The sequence below is a fragment of the Rhinichthys klamathensis genome, unplaced genomic scaffold (genome assembly GCF_029890125.1).
Source record: "Rhinichthys klamathensis goyatoka isolate OS25496 unplaced genomic scaffold, OSU_Roscu_1.1 h1tg000196l_1, whole genome shotgun sequence".
Lineage (NCBI taxonomy): Eukaryota > Metazoa > Chordata > Actinopteri > Cypriniformes > Leuciscidae > Rhinichthys > Rhinichthys klamathensis.
Window position 1 is genome coordinate 1,523,270 of NW_026606722.1, and position 15,368 is coordinate 1,538,637.

The 15,368-nt window shown below is 38.0% G+C and overlaps 1 protein-coding gene across 1 annotated transcript in view; it reads right to left on the bottom strand.

Moving 5' to 3' along the window:
• LOC130096212 (CNK3/IPCEF1 fusion protein-like) overlaps nucleotides 1-15,368 on the bottom strand; it is a 91,725-nt gene that overhangs the window by 44,929 nt on the left and 31,428 nt on the right. Inside the window, exons 3-10 of the mRNA XM_056262896.1 lie at nucleotides 13,290-13,492; nucleotides 12,741-12,828; nucleotides 8,673-8,714; nucleotides 6,465-6,584; nucleotides 6,317-6,376; nucleotides 6,068-6,136; nucleotides 4,288-4,434; nucleotides 991-1,118 (exon numbers count right to left, since the gene is read on the bottom strand). Of these exons, the coding sequence (XP_056118871.1) occupies nucleotides 991-1,118; nucleotides 4,288-4,434; nucleotides 6,068-6,136; nucleotides 6,317-6,376; nucleotides 6,465-6,584; nucleotides 8,673-8,714; nucleotides 12,741-12,828; nucleotides 13,290-13,492 (857 nt within the window). The remainder of the gene's footprint in view (nucleotides 1-990; nucleotides 1,119-4,287; nucleotides 4,435-6,067; nucleotides 6,137-6,316; nucleotides 6,377-6,464; nucleotides 6,585-8,672; nucleotides 8,715-12,740; nucleotides 12,829-13,289; nucleotides 13,493-15,368) is intronic.

Sequence of the window (15,368 nt, forward strand, 5' to 3'; positions counted from 1 at the left end):
GCAAGATTTTTTAACTCTACTTCTACAAAATGATGAATCAAGAATGCATAATTAATTTGTAGTGCTTATTATGCCTAAGAAGGCAGCCGCCTATGCAGGAAGTAAAGTAAGACGATTCACTATGTTTTGAAACAGAGCCACAGAGTAATTGATTTAAAGGGTTAATTCACCCAAAAATGAAAATTCTGTCAGTAATTACTCACCCTCATGTTGTTCCAACCCTGTAAGACTTTCGTTCATCTTCGGAACACAAATGAAGATATTTTTGATGAAATCTGAGAGCTGGATCACTCTTCCATAGGCTTCTTAAGGGATCGAAACTGGCCGGCCCAAAAGTTATGAAAGACATCGTTAAAATAGTCCGAGTGACTACAGTGGCTCAATATTAAGTTTATCAAGCGACGAGAATACTTTTTGTGCGCAAAAAACAAACAAAAATAACGACTTTATTCAACTATTCATTTCATTATCCGTGGGCCGTGATATTTCACGTAGTGATATTGCGCAAAGCTTCAAGGTTGCACGTCACACGTAGGCTCACTATTGGCCGACGCTGGTCATGTGTGTGATGCGTGACGTACAACCTAGAAGCTTTGCGTAGTTTCCCTACGTGAAATATCACGGCCGTACAGAGAAGGAAATGATTAGTTGAATAAAGTCGTTATTTTTGTTTGTTTTTTTGCGCACAAAAAGTATTCTCGTCGCTTGATAAACTTAAGATTGAGCCACTGTAGTCACTCGGACTATTTTAACGATGTCTTTCATAACTTTTGGGCCGGCCAGTTTCGATCCCTTCAGAAGCCTATGGAGGAGTGATCCAGCTCTCAGATTTAATCACAAATATCTTCATTTGTGTTGCGAAGATGAATTGAAAGTCGTACGGGGTTGGAACAACATGAGGGTGAGTAATTACTGACAGAATTTTCATTTTTGGGGTGAACTAACCCTTTAATATGATGGCGATACGTTATCAGAGAAACAGAAACTGACCGTGGGCTGTATGGCATGGAAGGAGGAGGAGGAATATAGAGATCTAAAATTGCAGGTTTCTCCGGCCGCTTGATGGAGATTTGCACAGGATTTCTGGATGACTGGGCGGCAGGCACATACGATGGGCTCTGAAACAAACAAAGTTATTAATCCCTCATGCTGCCATGTTTAAGACATGTTTGCATATGATAATTGTGAAGAAACCCTTGCTAAATTACATCTTACATAATCTTTTTAAATGAGATTAACAGTTGTATCAATTTCACTCCATTTCAATCCACCGACCTTTGACCTCAACACCAAATCACTACAATAACATACTTTGTAGTGAATTTTTTTTTTCATCTCAAGGCTCTGCTTTGTTTGTTAAGACATGCCAATTTTTGTTGAATGCAGACTTTCTTTAAGCCTATAATCATAGACTTTGCCAGGGCAAGAATGAACTTAAGTCCACATTATTCCAAAAGTACTGTTTGACTTTTGATAAAATAACCGGTGATAGTCTTTATACTTAATAAGTTCCTGTATGAATTATATGAATTGCATAAACAGATATTGAAAAGAACATTTGTTGGCAAGCAGGCCTTTCATTAATTGAAAGGTACATTTTGTAAACTAGATTTTTACACTTTCTGAAATGTGAGTGGTGCTTGTGTAACGAAGGCAAGATAGTAAGAGCTGTGCGTGTAAACTCTACTTCTGGCCAGAAGAAGTGCACTGGCAGACGCTAGGTTTTTAGCATCCTTGTTAGCGCCCCTGCCTCCCATGCCGAAGACGTCAGGTCCAATCCCGCTCGGAGCGGTGCGAGTAGAACCGGAGGGGTTATATTGGTGCCGTGACCCGGATGGGAGTACGGTTTAGGGAGGTGAGTGTAACGGAGGCAAGCTAGTAAGAGCTGTGTGAGTAAACCTCACTCCCCTGATCTCAAGAGGCACGCTAGTGACTGCAGTCTTTAGCGTCATTGTTAGCGCACACCGCCTCCCATGCCGAAGACGTCAGTTCGAACTCATCACCACAATGGTATAGGACATTATGGATGGTACAATGAGTTTGTAGGTGGTTGCATAGTTGTTACGATTAATCGTTAAAAAGATCACGATCTCTATTCAAACACCCACGCGATCTTATTCCTAAATGGCAACGATTCCGCTTTGTCTATTACCTCTGTTTCACATCGCAAGCGTCAAGGAACAACTCGTAATTTGTCGCTGCCCATGTTAAAGCTGCAGTCCGTAGCTTTTTTGGGGTTAAAAATTATCCAAAATACATATTTGAGAAAATACATAACCAGCCAGTGTTCAAAACTATCTGCTTGCCTTAGCTCGATTCAAAACAGTAAGCTTGTAATAATGTTTTTAATTCCAGTGATACTGGTGGATTTCCGCGGGAGATTCGAGCATGTCTTTGAGTCATTAAGTCACATCTGTACACATAAAGAAGAGTCTCGGCTAGTATAAACTATGTTGTGTGTAAGGATGCTGGAGGTGGAGATTTATAGCCTTTTCTCACAGCACTTATTATGTTGGTCATACTTCCAAAAAGAATAATCTGTGATTCTGAATGCCAGTATCCACACCGGCGCGGTGACTGACAGCCTCACAGTCTCCTCAAACACTGTGTTCCTCCGCGCTGTGCCGTGTCAAGGGTGTTGAAGTACAACTCACGTAAAGTTGATAATTCCGCGAATGACTGCAATTGCAGATTTCGAACAGAGATGGCGACAAAGAGGAAAAACTACGGACTGCAGCTTTAATGAATGAGACTGTTGGCCGTCACGCTTCCAATGTGAATTCATTGATATGGGCAGCGACAAAACACGTGCTGCTCACGTTCCGCTAACGCTCGCAATGTTAAACTGGTTAAACCGAAGGCTTTAGGGACTTTGGTTAACCTTTAAAAAAAACGATCATCACACTGCAACATTCGAATCTGCTTTCGAGCTGCCGCTGATCTGGAGAGAGCAGCTGCCATGTAAATGAACAGTATAAAGCAGTCTTTTCAACCACACATTATCATTATTTATCTGTTACAAAGATTTAAATAACAGGGGATAAAAGTTTATAGTTTAGGTATAAACAGTAAATCATGTTTTGAAAGTATTTTGACACTTATATTGTATTACTTATTGTTACGCCAGGAGGTGGCGACAAGTGACTGTTTAAAAAAAGTGTTTGTCATTGAATCATTAATATTAAAGATTTATTCACAAACACCGATTCATCCAATAGCGAAACAAGTCTTTATGAATGAGACATTGACTTTTTGTGTAAAAATAATTTCGTTCAAATTTATATATTTGTTAAATTGACTAAAGCAATGAACCATCTTTCAGAACCTCTAGTTTGCAAGTTATTTTGTTTGTTATTTTTCTTCAGAATCGTGGGATAATCGCAATCTCCATTTTACATGCAAAAAAAACACTAATACATAAACTATTTCTCGTGGATTTTTACATTAATGTTTTTTTCATCAAATGGAAATCGCTTTTCTTGAGCTGTAATCTACGGTCTGACCTTTAAAAAGAATGGCGAGGGGTTTGAGAGAGTCCATATGGACTAATATTAGCAACAGTATTTCTCAAAATCAATGCCTGCGTGACATTTGGACTGGGAGTTTAATCAAGTGGAAACACACATCCTGATGTGAAACCCTGCTGCTGGTCCAGCAATCTGAACTGATAATCAACACAAGTCAGCTGTGAAAGATCTGTGAAATCTACATGCATTTTCAGAGGCAAGTTAATGTGTATGTGAAGGGGAAGAAGCGTTTCATTGTTTTAGTCCTGCAACACCCATACAAACCCATCCACTCATGTTGAAACAATGAAAGTTCATGGAGTTTGTGCAAATGTGAAAAACACAGAGAAACACACTGTAAAATACCTCACAGGCTATTACTATTTGCATACTGTAACAGTCTACACAAGTGTTCAAAAGTTTGGGTTTAGGTAAAAAAAATTTAATCTTTTTGTCTCTTTCAGTATGCTCACTTGTATTTATTTGATAAAAAAGATATAGTAAAACAGTAATCAGTATCGTATGCTTTCAAAGCTAGCTTGCTATTGCTAGCCTCTCTGAAACGGCACACTCTAGTGTGTAATTTGCATCTGACTAAAGCATTCAAAACAGCATCAAACTGATGTCACTGGGCTAAACCTGACATTTTGGATTACTCAAAGTGGACAATATTAGTCCAGATCCATGCAAAAAGACTACTTTTTTAACAATCCTGATGTCAACAGCATGCAGATTGGAATCCAGCCCGAATCTAAACAGACAGAGACAGCGAGGGCAGTACCTGGACGACAGGGGGTCTCCAGCGCATGTTCTTCAGTGGTGCGGGGGTGAAGCCACAGGTGCCTGACGGCCTTTTCTTCACCATCAGTGTCACGTTCTGAGGATCTTCCCTGAGCTTTTCCACCAGACTCTTCAAATGCCAGCCCACCTGAGAAGAAGTTACAGGAGTACATCAGTTTACTCTCACAAAACCTGTCAAAAACATGTCCACATCATATTTCACCCCAGAATCAATATGAAATAAGAAATGATATTTCACTTAATGAAAATGAATCCTATTTCCAGTTCCAGTTTAGGACAATACGATTTATTTGCATTGGGGAATGACGTTCACATTAATCGCGCAGATTTCTCATTACCGTAATGCATTTTCATTAGTGCAATGCAGTATAAATAAATGATATATTATTTAAATTGTAAATGTAAAGATTTTTTGTATTATTTTGGGGTGAAATGTATTTAATAATTTTGACGTTTAGTGCCTTTATCTCTTGTAACTACGGCTTTCTCGTAATTGTTTTCTCATTATTACATATACTGTATTATAAATTTTAATAATTAACTTTAATCTGTATCCAAATTATTTTGAACTTTATCTCACAATTATGTGATTTGTTTTTTGCTGTGAGGCGGAAATGCCCTTGTGAAAAAAGGACACTTTAGCATTCTTTTAAAAAGAGTGCTTATAACAGAAATAATATACTTAAAAAGAATATACTTGCCACGTCTGTTCTTGTTTCATGTTTTCAGTGGATAATTGTTACAATACTTAAGTGTGAAATAAATGTAATGATTTTATGTTATTTACAATTAAATGAAATTGTATTATAGTTCACATTAATAGTAAATCCAATGTGTTGAACTTAAGAGCTTTTAGACCAATTTATGTGGGATTAAGTACATATTTATAAGTTATTTCATAACTACTTGTCATTTAAATATATTTAGAGTATCTTGCCAATGTACCGACAAGCATTTATGGTAAACTAAAATATACTTTAATGTCATTTATACTGAAACTTTTATGTGTACGTGTATTTGCAATTACACATTTATAATGATGAATTTGCAATTTAATACATTTAAAATACATTAACTTTAATAATGTGATATCAAATAACACACTACAGTTAAAACCACAGTTATAATCAAGTACTTCACACATGCTTTAGTATGTTAATCGAAATAAGTGTAGTTCTTTAAAACCAGACAAAAGATTAAGTGATAAATGTTTTAAGAGTGTACTTAAGTGTGTTAAGAAACATAGTCATGAAAGTGTACTCTAAGTTTACTTAAGCGGCAATTTATTTCATTAATATTATATTACCTGTTTTTAAAACTATACTTTTAAGATCTGAAGTACACTACAAGGGCACATTAAATACAATTAAGTGCACTTCTTTTTCACAAGGTTTGACTTGAAATGAAACCTGGACATAAATGACCATAAATGGGGGAAAGTTGATCCTACTGTAGCTGAACAAATGCAGTCTGAATAGCTTTATGCTGTACAAACACAAACGGTTCGGCACCAGTGCTTTCACTGTACAGTAAATATGAGGTGAATAAAAAACAGCCCTGATCCAAAACAATGATAAAGGAGTCCATAACAATACGGTTATCCAAAAGGCTTTTCAGCACTGACATATCTCTCTCTCACATGGATCAGGTTTACTCAGTCCAACACAAAAAGCTCGCCATCTTGCTTCCTTTCACTCTTTTAGAGCAGATTAATTACCCATAATCCCCCTCACTATCATGTGACAGACGGATGGGCTCACCACTGTTTGTCTGTTGACTTGTATCACCTCATCGCCTGCATGAATCCGCTGAGTTCGGTCCGCTGGAGACTGAGGAGTGAAACAGAGACAGACATTATTAATCAATTGAAGTAATGCTCTGTTTCTTGTTTTATGGATCTTGTCAAACCATTAGACACTATGAAGTGATGCTGGACATTGATGCATTAACAGCAAGACAAGTCACAGCGATCTATTGTTCTATCAGTGAATTAAAAAAGCTCGGCTCACATTTTCCGTGGTTCCGGTGATGACGTGAAGTCCGTCGTAAGTGGATTTGATATACATCCCCTTCAAAGAATAAGCAAATAACATGCAGTTGTTACACAACGAGCACAACAATACCAGCGAGTCGTGTGCAAAAGGTGTTGACACTCACCAGTCCCTCGCCTGGTTTGATATTGGGGATGGGGACTTCCTCCAAACAGGTCATGTGAGTCTTCAAGGGGTCAGAGGTAATTCTCATGGTGGAGTCGCAAATGCCAGTCAAAACCCGTGCCTTAAGTAAACAGAAAGAACAATGTTGTGATACTTAGAATCCACCATTTGGTTATTATAACTAATCCAGAATTTGGAAAAATATGCCTATGTAATATGCACAATTTTAAAGGGTTAGTTCACCCAAAAAATTATGTCAAGACATCATGACATGAAAAAGACATCATCAAAGTAGTCCATGTGACATCAGTGGGTTAGTTAGAATGTTTTGAAGCATCGAAAATACATTTTGGTCCAAAAATAACAAAAATTCAGCATTGTATTGTCTTCTGGTTCTGTTGTGGGTCCGCGTTCAGTGCCGCCGCTGACGTAAGACGCTGCTGACGTGTGTCTGGTGCGCCCGAGCTTCGTTTACAGTCTGAGGGAGACGCACGCTGGAAACAAAACAATCTTCGCAAACATGTCTAAGGATTTCCACACAGAGGAAGACTTGCATTTTTTTGCCCAGTCATATTTATTTGAACCCGAATACATGGACGCACCAGATACACATCAGCAGTGGCACTGAACGCGGATCCACAACAGAACCGGAAGAGAATACAATGATGAATAAAGTCGTAGTTTTTGTTATTTTTGGACCAAAATGTATTTTCGATGCTTCAAAACATTCTAACTAACCCACTAATGTCACATGGACTACTCTGATGATGTCTTTATTTCCTTTCTGGACAAGGACAGTATACCGTACACACATTTTCAATGGAGGGACAGAAAGCTCTCGGACTAAATCTAAAATATCTTAAACTGTGTTCCGAAGATGAACGGAGGTCTTACGGGCTTGGGACGACATGAGGGTGAGTCATTAATGACATCATTTTCATTTTTGGGTGAACTAACCCTTTAAGTTGCTTCATGCATATTTTGTAGTCTTGTGTAGCCAGACCTTCAGACTGACGGCAGAAGATCTGGGCTGTGTCTGAAATCGCCCCCTATACCCTTAAATAGGGCACTATTTGAAGCGACAGCCATTTTGTAGAAACCATAGTAGACATTATCGAGTGCACTCATTCAATCCCATAATGCACTTTAAAAAAAGAGTGTGCAACTGATGTACGCTCAACAGTTAGAGAATACCCATAATGCACTGTGAGGGTCGTGCTGAATGAATTCCCGCGTCTGACCAGAAGATGGCGCCTGCAGCTGAATCAAATCATCCATCCATTTTCCAAACCACTGGTCCAATGTGGGTACTGCGTAATATTATACAGGTATAATTGTTTAATTAAGGTTTTATACATGCTAGTTTCCATGACAGAGTTAAAGATAAATCGCTTAATTGCTACTGGAGCTGCCAGTTTGCTAAGCTTCAAATGATTATTAAACAGCAAACACAAACTATGCAAAAGCGGCATCGCTTCTGGGAAACTCAGTGTCCGAATTCACTCACTCGTTTTCATTCACTCCTTCGAGTGCACTATATTAGTGGAGTAATGTAGGGAATAGCGATTTTGAACACAGCCCAAGACTTCAAATAAATATGTTAGATTAGAGACATTAACAATGTGCAGTGTTGGGGTACTCCAGGGCCAGGACTGAGAACCAGTGTTTTAGACAAATAACATTCGGATGCAAGTATTTTTATGGAACCAGCGACCAATTTTCAAGTCAAAACCAACACAATTTCATAGCAATTCATAACTATTTTATGTTCAGCAGGACCCATCGCAGCTTTCATTGGCCAAGGGGACCGCCCAACAGGACATCTGATATTAAACAAAAATCATAATTTATCAAATCCCATCCAATCAAATCCCAAAAGAATCACATTAAGTATTGCTAATGTTATTTCTAAGTGCAATGCCTTGCCCCATAGACTTCAAGTGCACATGCAATTTATCCTAGTTATTACAAACAGTCCAAATTATTGTATTGCATCCAGAACATTCCTTTAATGAAGACTGTGAGATACTGTTATACACAGGATGCTCCAGAAAACATCTCCACACTTACAATGAACCCGAATGCATCACAGATAACAGCTGAATCTCTGACCTGAGAGAAGTTTGCCGGCCTGAATGATGTTGCTGCTTCAGGGGAATTCATAAATACACCGCGTGTGAAACGTCGGACGGCAAGACTTTCTACTCACCACTTCTAATATCTTCTCCTCCATTTCAAACACTGTGCAATCCTGCAATTAAAAAAAGGGAGGATTCGCATGAGACACCACATTATGTTGAGTTCCCACAGGAAAATATGGACTGGTAAACATGAAATCAAAATACCAAAGAAAGTATTTAGTATATAATGTGATATAAGGATTCGAAATCTGGAATGTGCTGACGGATAGGTGGAGAAGGGTCTGTCGCCTGTGTTTAATTATGGTTTAAAGACAAGTTTGACGGGATAATTGCTGCAGAGTTTGGATTGCGGCGCTCGAGAGCTGTGAGACTATGAAGAGCAAAAACAGAGCCGAGACATCGATCACAGTTATGAGCCGCCCATCCCCACTGAGACGGTCTCAGTAAAACCATATGTTTCTCTGTGCTTCAGGAGACATCTGTGTGTAAAGAGCTCATAAAGACATACCTTAAGACACTCTTTGTATCATTAAACATCCTGCAAGTTTAATAGCTTAAAATGCCCTGATTATAAACAAAGCATTTATTTAATCAAGCTCCAAAATAGCTTGTTTTGATATTGGGCAAATCACACTGGCAAATACATTTGCATATTCCCGCCTCCAGAGCAAGACATTAACGAATAGTTTTACATCGTCGCACCATAGGCCCCGCCCACTGGCTTTAAAGCATCCAGCTGTATTGGATCTGACAGCAGTTGCATCACAAACCTTTAGTAAATGATTTCATAATGCTTTGTCTGTAAATGACGGTTTTATATGGATAATGTTTTTAAAACACTTACTCGCGTGCAATAGTGAGTGGGCGTTGATACTGTTTCTTACGCAATAACGTTAGCCAATCATAACAGTGGCTGTTTACTGACAAGCCTTAAAAGGAGCAGCACCTTAAAATGAAGATTGCAAATAGTTTTTCTGCATAATATTTGGGTTTTTTTTGTGCAACCACCCCATGTCATGACCCCTTTAAAAATACCAAGAATTTCTTAACTTTTATTTAAAGGTTGATGCAGAAAAAAAAAACATCTAAAGCTGATGTGATATACATAAATGAATTTATAAAGCAGTGTTATTTTAGTATCATTGACATACTATTATATATTTGTTAATATTTTGAATTCGATTTCTTTACATATTTTCCGTTTTAAGAATGTTTTAAAGAAAGTTGAAAGTTTTAGCAATTTTGCTGTGTGTTTTGTCGTTTTCAAAAGTTATTTATGCTTATATAGCATTTATTCATTTTTAGGTGTTCAAGCACGAAGTGCTGAAAACCTATTGTAATTGCTATTTGAAAAAAAAAACCACCCTAAAACGCATCGTGCAGCCCAAACCGTAAGGCCTAGAGACTTGAAACTCGGCCAGGTGGTAGGGCCTCAGTTTGGGGAGAACCTATCAGAGTATGACCCTGATTGGCCCATAGGTGGCGCTACAGCAACCAAAAGTACTAAATTGCTCATAACTCCTAGACAGTTTGACTTAGAATCAAGTCAAGATCCTTGGCTCAAGGCGGTCAAAATGTGTATCTCCAAAATCGATTTAGGCCAGAAAAATGTTCTGCTATTTCTAATTTTGTCCAAAACCTACTTTCGCGAACTAGTCCCTGGTTTTTCGCCCGATCGGAACCAGACCAGTCTAGGACAATTCTCTGGACTCTCTAGATCAATAATTATCAAAAGAAAGTTGAACTTTGCCCTTTGGTTCACTGTAACAGGGTCATTTAGAAAAGGGGGCGTGTAAAGACATCAAAAGCCTATAAATCATAAATAAAAACTCAGAACTTCACAAAAATTGATGAGCACATGTGTCATAACATGGTGAAGAAGCATGCAAAGTTTCATGGAGATCGGACCATAGGCATGCTTATACACCATTAAAAGAGATTTTCACAATAACATATCCCGTGTGTGTGTTTGTGTGTGTGTAAGCATGCATAATATAGTTAACAACTGGTTTGTTTTAGTGCAGAATACTGGTGAAACCAAGTGTGTTCAAAATGAAAGTGAGTCAGTAAGTGGTCTTCTACTGCCCTCTGCTGGCCACTCTACTTATTAATAGTCTTTTCACATGTGCTTTTGCATTCATATATAGACAATAATAAATCACTTATATAACAATTACTATTATAACACAATCATATTTTGTCAGAGTTTATCACTTCAATTGTTCTGATGCTTCACATAATGTCTATCAACGTGGTAAATCATGGTAAATAACGCCAGAAACATGGTAAATCATAGTAAATAAGGTAAATCATGCTAGAATCCTGGTAAATCATTCTAGAATGTGCTATATCATGGTAAATCATCCTATAACATGGTAAATCAAGGTAAACTAAGATAAATCATGGTAAACAATGGTAAACCATGTTAGAATCATATTAAATCATACTACAATGTGTTCAATTCTGGTAAACCATGTTAGAACAGGGTAAATCATGGTCAATCATACTAGAACTTGGTATATCATGGTAAACTATGGTAAATCATACTGGAACATGGTAAATCAAGAAAAATCAAACTGAAATGTGTATCATGGTAAATCATGCTAAAACATGGTCTATTCCATCTATGATCTCAGTGGTTAAATACTTGTTATATAAAACTTAATGGGCCCTATCATGCACTCGGCGCAAATGACTTTGTACACTGACGCATGTATCATTCCTATTTTGCACCCGCGCAAAGCGGACTTTTCCCTCCACAGACGCACGTCGGTTAACTGGGAAATGAACTTGCGCTCCCCGGGGCGGTTCAGCGCAAAGAGGAGGCGTGTTCCGGCGCAAACTTTCCCTCATGCTATTTTGCTGTTCTATAAAACAATTGCGCCACTGACCAGAAAAAAAGTAGTCTAAAGTCAGTGGCGCGTTGCGCGTTGTTCATTATGCTATTTTAAGGGCGCATGCTTGGCCATAATCAATGTAGCGTGTGCAAAACGCGCATACACGTTGATTCTCTCATGTAACCAGCAGTTTTCATTTTTGCAAATCATACATTATTACGATAGATAGATAGATAGATAGATAGATAGATAGATAGATAGATAGATAGATAGATAGATAGATAGATAGATAGATAGATAGATAGACAATTTATTATAAAAGCATACATGTAGCTTACACATTAACCCAAATTATCATACGCCTGTTTAACAGAAGTTAATTTGGGTGGGTTTCTCCATCCCCAATGTCACTTCTCTGTGTTTTACGGCCCTGACGAGAACGTTGCTCTCCTCGGCTGTGAACCGCTCCTGGCGCGCGCCTGGCAAATCCGCCGTTATAATAGGAATCCGCTTTAGAACAAGCGCGCCTGCTCTTAAAGGGAATGTGAGATGACGCTCTGATTGGTTTATTTCACGTTACGCCCAAACCACACCTATGAATAATGAAGCTACTTCAGACCAACCCCTTTTAGATTTGCGCCTGGCGCAAGAGGCATTTATCCCGCTGGGAAAATAACAACAGCGCCGGGATCCGCCCACAAAGTTACTTGCGTTTTGCGCTTTGACACTGGCGTTTCAGATCGTTAAAATAGGGCCCTATGTCTTTTGATGCTTTTGTGCTTAACGGCCTTAAAGGCCTTAACTGCTTGAACACCGCTAAATGCTGCTTGCAGCTTTAATTATTTATTAGTTTTGGTTCATTTAGTTTTATTTGTTTTACTGCGTAAACAATGAGAAACGCTAAATCGAAAATGAAAAATGTTGAAAAGGCTGAAATAAAATAAGTTTCATGTTTTTTGTAATTTATTTTATTTCAGTTAACCTTAAATTCAAGTAAAGAAAATGTTATGGTAACCATTTTTTTATGGTTGTAGTTTTAGTTAACGACAATGACCCTGCTAAAATGTGTGTTAAATTGAATAATGTTTTACACAATATTTACTAAAAAAGAAAAGAATTTGAAAAATATAAAATAAATTCTGCACTCGATAAAGACTATAAAATAATGATAAAATAAACGCTTCTACTTCAAACAACAGTTATTATAATTTGTAACATTCATAATGTTTTTGATTGTACTTTTGACTGGTTTAATGCAAACTTGGGAAATGGTGTGTGACCATTAGCACAGTAACAAACCTTCTGGACAGTTGTGGTCAGTTCCAGACAGAGCTGAATGATCTTGTTCTTGGTCGAGGTGAAATCGCTGATTCCTGTGAGGGGGGTCCTGCACACAAAGACAACAGAAGTGATCAAATGTTGGTGAATACCGGTATGTGTTGTTTCAAGCCCAAACATGCAGTGCGGTATATAGCCTATGTACGTGTGTGCGTCTGAATGCCGGCGCTCTGTGTGACGTCACGAGGAAAGATTGAAGGTGTTTTGACTGGAGCACAAAACCAAAGCAATAGTTGGTGAGACAGCTGCCAGTAAAAATGACCATGAAGTTAATTTGCAGTTACGGTGTTTAAAAACGCTGTCAATGATGACCCCCCCTGTACTACAATTCATAGCTAATGAGGAAATACGGTGGCAAGCTAGCAAATTGTTGTTCTGAATATGTTGTAAAATGCTTTCTAAACATACATTTTGGTTGTGGGTTCACTGAAAATTTTCACTTTTCCTAACGCGAGTGGAATTTCTTTTAACGTGTGTGTGTGTGTGTGTGTGTGTGTGAATCTCACATACCTGTCAAGCCAGGCCAGCATGCCCTTGGCAGCCGCTATCAGCTCCACCACAGCGGTGAGGAACACGTTAGGTGGTTTGTTTGGACTTACTCCATCATAAGAAGGATTTTTCCTCCGTTCTGACGCAGTGTTGTGCAAGTTATTGGACGCTGCTCGCATCTGACCTGCCAGAGTCTTCAAGTTATCAGTCTCCACACCACAGTTCTGCAAAAAAAAAAAAAAAAAGTCCTTACATTAGTCTTTTTACATCAAGCTAGATTTTTACATTTTTCTACTCTGAAGAAAGTAGTGCTTTTTCATTTAAAGGTTACTGACACAATGCTAGCACACTGGGTGTTTTTAGCATGTTGCTATGCAGGCTGTTAATATTGCAATTCAATGAAAATGTGTTATAGTTAAAATTTATATTAAATGCAAATAGTTCAACTTAAGAGTGCTTTTTTTGACCCACTTAAGTAGGACTTAAAGGTATAGTTCACTTAAAAAATTAAAATTGTGTCATCGTTTGCTCACCCTCAAGTTGTTTCAAACCTGTATGAGTCTCTTTCTTCTGCTGAACACAAAAGAAGATATTTTGAAGAATGTTGGTAACCAGACAGTTGATGGACCCCATTGACATCCATTGTATTTTTTTTGGTTACCGACATTCTTCAAAATATCTTCCTTTGTGTTCAACAGACGAAAGAAACTCATACAGGTTTGAAACAACTTGAGGGTGAGCAAACGATGACACAATTTTCATTTTTAGTGAACTATCCCTTTAAGTGTGTCTTATATGATTTCATAATGATACCGCCGAATGAACAGACAAGCATTTATGGTAACTGAAATATACTTTAATGTCATCGTATTGAAACTTGTATGTCAATAACACACTTGTAATGATGAAGTTGCAGTTTAGTGTACAAATTAACTTCAAAATAATATTGAGTAACACGCCATGGTTAAAATTAGTTAGTTAACACATAAAAAGCATGACAAAATAATATTAAAACAGTGATTTAAAAGGTATTTCGACATTATTACAAAATTCACTTTTTATAAGAAACAGTGGGAAGACTTTATTTTACAGTGTCCTTGCTGCATGAACTTACTATAGTAATAACAGTAAATTATGCATAATAACAAGCAACTAAACACAAACCAAACTCATCCTTACCCTATAGCAGGTACATGTTGTTAATTATTATTGCTTAGTACTTAATCATATAACAACGTCACCATTAAATAAAGTGTAACTCGTGCACCTGTCTCCTCTCAATGTGTTGGCCTTTCATTTCATTAATATTATATTATTTGCAAGTGCAGTGTTTAATACTACAAGTGAACATTCAACACAATTAAGTGCACAAGGGACTTTCCTTCAGTGTCCATTTTATTGTCAAGCTGAAGTTTATAACTTAGTGGTTTGTTCAAATTCCACACTATAAGCTATAATAATAGCCATGCTAATGGTACCACTAATAAATGCCAAGCTTATCAAGTGCTAAAGCAGTTTCCATCTTTGACTTTAGTGATATGAAATGTGAAGTATCTGGTATTTGTAATGCCCATGTGACAATGGCTACAGCACACAGGTCATTCTCACAACCTTTCCAGCTTAAAAAATCCCATCACATTCCAGTGCACTGGTCAGAGCCGACGCATGAACACGGTCACTGCTCGACTTCAGAAGAATTCCTGAGAGCCGTCTCCAGACCCAGCCAGACGCTGACCGACTGACTGTTGAAGTCTGCCAAAAAGTGCAGAGACTTTGGCCTGGTCAGTGACAACAACACAGAACACAGGTGTTTGAGAGACATATTAACCTGCACTGAGTTCAGGAATGATACAGGAGCTCTTCTGGAATCTCCCCCTGTTGTTTTTGTATTATGATGAAGCTTTAGCTATGATGAGTTCATAATGTCAGGATTATTAAAGCAATGATAAAGGGTAATCCATCCTCCAAATCTTCATTTCAAAGATGAGGAGGAATAACTGTGCAAGAAAAAATGAGCCATAAAAGCAGAATCTCCCCCTGGGTCACAGTCTCCTGGGTGTGTTTAATGTTGAACTCTTCTTTCCAAGCTCATGAGGTGTG